Here is a 4,676-nt window from a genome sequence, read left to right as displayed (position 1 = left end):
GATCCGGGGAGTGTTATAAGGTCAAGCCTAATTATGCTAAGAGGACTGAGCCCTCTAAGCTGGGACTTGTTTGTGACTTTGCCAGCAGGTCAGTCCGAGGCTCAACCCTATATCAGTTTCCCACATCTCACCCTTTTTTTTTTTATTATTAGCTACTATAATGAAAATAAAACTTAAACATCAAGAACAAAACTCTGGCTATTAAAACAATAACAAAACAATGCCGATCTGTAACCCAAAACATTTTAAAACTTAAACATAACATTTTAAGAACAAAGAATGTTTAAATCCCAATTTCAATGTCCAACAGTAGTCCAAGTTTCAATGTCTGACAGTTCCTTATTTGTACATGTCAGCAATGATATTTCAGTTCTGGATGGTGGACAAATGGTGACAATGCAGGTCCGACCCTCTCTGGTTTGATCCTGGGCAACCTGCAGTGACGCACAGCTGCTGACTGCTAGCATGGCAAAGCGTCGTCAGCATCTTCCATCTCTGGATTGTTTTTCCTCTTGTCTTCATGGCTGGAGCATTCCTAAGAAATCCTCTCTGTTGCAGGAATCCACATGGTCTTGAAGTTATTTTCTGAAAACATACAAACATATTCTCAACCGAAGGTTAATAAAGGGAATTTTACTTGGGGTCCTTTTTATATTTGCCCAAATGATTTTCCTTTGGCTTATTTTGACACCACGTATGTTTTTCATGGGAGTCTTGCTGTTAGCATTACAAATGAAAAAAATTTTTCCAGATGTAAATTAGTTACAGGATATTTTTCCTTACATGGTATTTTTCCACTATCCCCACTTTTTTGATTTAATTATTTTGATGCATATAAAAATCGAGTCCAAAGTACTCAAATCTTAGGTAGCTTCAGGTCATTAAAATAGCTGATTGTTCAAGCTTATAGACAGATTTTCTTTAAAAAAAAACACACACACCAGTTTCTATAAAAATTCTTATCAGCTGGAAGAAGTATAGCCTGCCCTACACCTACCAATGCCACAGAAGTGATGCATTAGGCCACAGAGAACACAAAGGGCTGAGAGATACAGAGTTCTAATGTCGTGGGATATGTAGTTCAATTTTTAATGTGCATCCTGTTCAGTCTTTGGGCTTGTAGCCCAATTCCATGGCTGTCTCAAAGGATATTTTCTCCTCTTCCACAAACGGAACACAGACTGTTCCCAACTTACTAAGTCCCCAACTTACTAAATTCCAAAGCCTCATTCAGAAGTTGTTTGGATGGAACAAATTAAACACATATTCCTTAAGAGACAAGAAGAGTGATTCTTTCTCCAGGAGAACTCACAGCTTATTAACCCACCAGGTACCAAAAATATAGACATAATAATAACCTATAGCAGCGATTTTCAACCATTGTGCCGCAAACATTTTTAAAGCATGCAGTACCTGACTATTTGGTCAGGGGCACTGACCTCTTTACCCTTAGATTGCCAAATTAAAAAAAAAAAATGACAACAGCCAATACAACATTAGCCATCTTGAATGAATCAAAATTATGCCTAATTTTTTAAAAAATATTTTTATTGATTGTAGAGAAGAAGGGAAAGGGAGAGATAGAAACATCAATGAGGACAGAGAATAATTGACTGGATACCTCCTGCACACCCCTCACTGGGGATTGAGCCCACAACCTGGGCATGTGCCCTGATCAAACTAGTGACCTCCTGGTTCATAGGCTGATGCTCAACCACTAAGCCAGGCGGGCCGAGCAATTATGCCTAATTTTTTGTCAGATTGGCAAAATATATTTTTTTGGTGTGCCGCAGAATTTTAGTAAATAGTTTATGTGTGCCATGAGATGAAAAAAGTTGAAAATAGCTGACCTAGAACATGATCAACGAATACATGCATACTTCTATGGACAACCATGTTTGGCATTTCAACTTGGGAGAGGAAGAATAGATCTCTTGTCATGCCTTCTTTGTTCCTGCCCTCCTCAAATGTTATGTCACACAGGTCTAGGGCTCTTCCAGCTAGGCCAAGACCCGAAAGAGTGGAAAAACAGCAAGGAGAGAGTCAGTATATATGGGTGCCTCCATATGGAGGGTTGATTCTTAATTCTAAGGGTCTCCGAATTCAAAATTATGTTTCATGCATATTGCATATAAACGTATTTTCTTTTTTTTTTTTGAGTCAATTGTTGATTTTATTTTTTTTCCAATATGAAAAACGTTTATCCTACCAAGCAAAAAAAACACAAAATGAGTGAAATTCTAACCTGCATTTTTGTTGTTTCACTGTCCATTTGTTAAAGAAAATTGCCAAAATTCATAGATTTGGCAAAACATATGATCAGATATTTAACCAAATATAGAGATAGCAAATGCACATCTGAAAAAAGGCTCACCATAATGCAATTGAACAACAGTGATATAGCATGACAAAGTTACAAACATTCACCTCTCCTCTGACTTGGACATTGCATTATGAGTTATTGATGAAGATAAATGAAACCTATCTCCATTTTGAGAATTGTGCACAATCCCTATTAGACCAGTAATTCTGTAGCAATTATGCTTTCCCCTTAACCCTATTGTCCTACACCCAAGTGACCATCACCCATGGAATTGCAGGCATTAGGACACATGGCCCTTTGCAAGATCTTTGAAAGTTATTCCCTTCAAAAGTATTGGCATACCCTGTGAACACTCTGATGACAACGGAAGTGACTGTTTCTGGCAAAATATTTCCCACATTCCCTGCAATCCTGAGACCTTTCTCGTGTGAACTCTCTGATGATGATGCAAGTGATTGTTGAGGGCAAACAATTTCCCACATTCGCTGCATTCATAAGGCCTTTCTCTGGTGTGAAATCTCTGATGATAAAGGAGGCTATTGCTACAGGTAAACTATTTCCCACATTACCTGCATTGATAAGGCCTTTCTCCAGTGTGAAATCTCTGATGATAACGGAGGCTACTCCTACCGGCAAAAGATTTCCCACACTGACTGCACTCATAAGGTTTTTCGCCAGTGTGACATTTCTGATGATGACGGAGGCTACTCCTGCTGGTAAAAGATTTCCCACACTGACCGCACTCATAAGGTTTTTCACCAGTGTGACATTTCTGATGATCACTCAAGTAATAGCTCCTGACAAAAGATTTCCCACATTCACTGCACTTATAAGGCCTTTCTCCAGTGTGAAGCCTCTGATGGTAAAGGAGGCCATTGCTAGTGGTAAAAGATTTCCCACACTGACTGCACTCATAAGGTTTTTCTCCAGTGTGACAGTTCTGATGATCACTCAAGTGATAGTTCCTGACAAAAGATTTCCCACATTCACTGCACTTATAAGGCCTTTCTTCAGTGTGAAGCCTCTGATGACGATAAAGGCCAGAGAGTCTGGTAAAATATTTTCCACATTCATCACACTCATATGGTTTTTCTCCAGTGTGAACTCTCTGGTGTTGAACGAGGCTTGAACTTTGGCTAAAGGATTTCCCACACTCATCACATTCATATGGCTTTTCTCCAGTGTGAACTCTCTGGTGTTTCAGGAGGACTGCCCTTTGGCTAAAGAATTTCCCACATTCGCCACACTCATGAGACTTTTCTTTAGAATGAACTCGCTGGTGTCGAATAAGGTTGGAGTGTTGTTCAAAGCATTTCCCACATTCACTGCACTCGTATGGTCTTTCTCCTGTGTGCAATTTCTGATGATGACGGAGAACAGAGATATTTGTAAAAGATTTTTCACATTCACGGCACACAAAACACTGTATTCCATTACAGACACCATGGTCCTGAGCAAGCGTCTGGTTGCAGCCAATGGCTTTCTTACTGAAATAAAACTGCTTTGCACATGCCCCGCACCTCAACAGTTTCAGGCTGTGTTGTGTTCCCTGCTGCTCAACCAAGTGGAAAATGTCTCTCAGGACTGGCCCACAACTCTCACAGGGGTGGCTCTTCTGGGAGGACAAAGCTACATTGGGTTTCTTTGCCTGTGACACTCTCACAGAAACATGCTGTTCAGTGGGTGCCTCCACATCCTCTGCTCTGCAGCAGCAACCTAGAGAGGATAGGAGTTCAAAGTTCTCCAGCATCACTTCGAGGAACAGGTGTCTCTGAGCCTCATCAAGGAGGCACCATTCCTTCTGAGAGAAGCGCACAGCAACATCCTCAAAGGTCACACCAACCTCAGCTGGGGGCCTCTGTGGGTTGAACGGGGTGAGAGTGGCAGGAGAGGAGGCAGCCAGGGGCACAGTGGCCCCTGTCCCAGGCCCAGCACTGGTCACCCAGGAGGCTGGTCTGTGGGGACCAGGACTCTTGCGCCTTCTCATTCTGGTATCTCCACCAAGACCCAGTGCTCAGGATGCTCTGACCCACTTAGATGATCCTGAGAGAAGAGGAAATGCCCATCACAAGGAGAACACTGGAAGTCAACTATTGACTTTATTTATTTATTTTTAAAATATATTTTTATTTTTTTCAGAGAGGGGGAGAGAGAGATAAAACATCAATGATGAGAGAAAATAACTGACTGGCTGCCTCCTGCATTACCCCTACTGGGGATTGAGCCCACAACCTAGGCATGTGCTCTTGACGGGAATCGAACCTGGGACCCTTCAGTCCGCAGGCCAATGCTCTTCCACTGAGCCAAACTAGATAGGGCCAACTTTGACTTTAAAAAGGGCAAACAACTGCAC

At 41.5% G+C, this 4,676-nt stretch overlaps 1 protein-coding gene across 1 annotated transcript; it reads right to left on the bottom strand.

Annotated features, from left to right (window-relative positions):
- Positions 1-227: 227 nt before the first annotated feature.
- LOC139006348 (zinc finger protein 547-like) lies at positions 228-4,310 on the bottom strand. The gene is made up of 2 exons (XM_070408766.1): positions 2,893-4,310; positions 228-585 (listed from the first exon to the last, which is right to left on the bottom strand). Exons 1-2 carry the CDS (start codon positions 4,308-4,310, stop codon positions 579-581), a joined length of 1,425 nt encoding a protein of 474 aa, XP_070264867.1. The 3' UTR covers positions 228-578.
- Positions 4,311-4,676: the final 366 nt, after the last annotated feature.

The sequence above is a fragment of the Myotis yumanensis genome, unplaced genomic scaffold (assembly GCF_028538775.1).
Source record: "Myotis yumanensis isolate MYYU_CA2020_CCGP unplaced genomic scaffold, mMyoYum1.0.hap1 SCAF_3, whole genome shotgun sequence".
Classification (NCBI taxonomy): domain Eukaryota; kingdom Metazoa; phylum Chordata; class Mammalia; order Chiroptera; family Vespertilionidae; genus Myotis; species Myotis yumanensis.
Note: the sequence above shows the minus strand (reverse complement) of the source record. Positions and strands in the feature narration are given on the sequence as shown.

Coding starts and splice junctions, on each gene's coding strand:
- LOC139006348 (XM_070408766.1), bottom strand. CDS start 4,310: ATGAGAAGGCGCAAGAGTCCTGGTCCCCACAGACCAGCCTCCTGGGTG.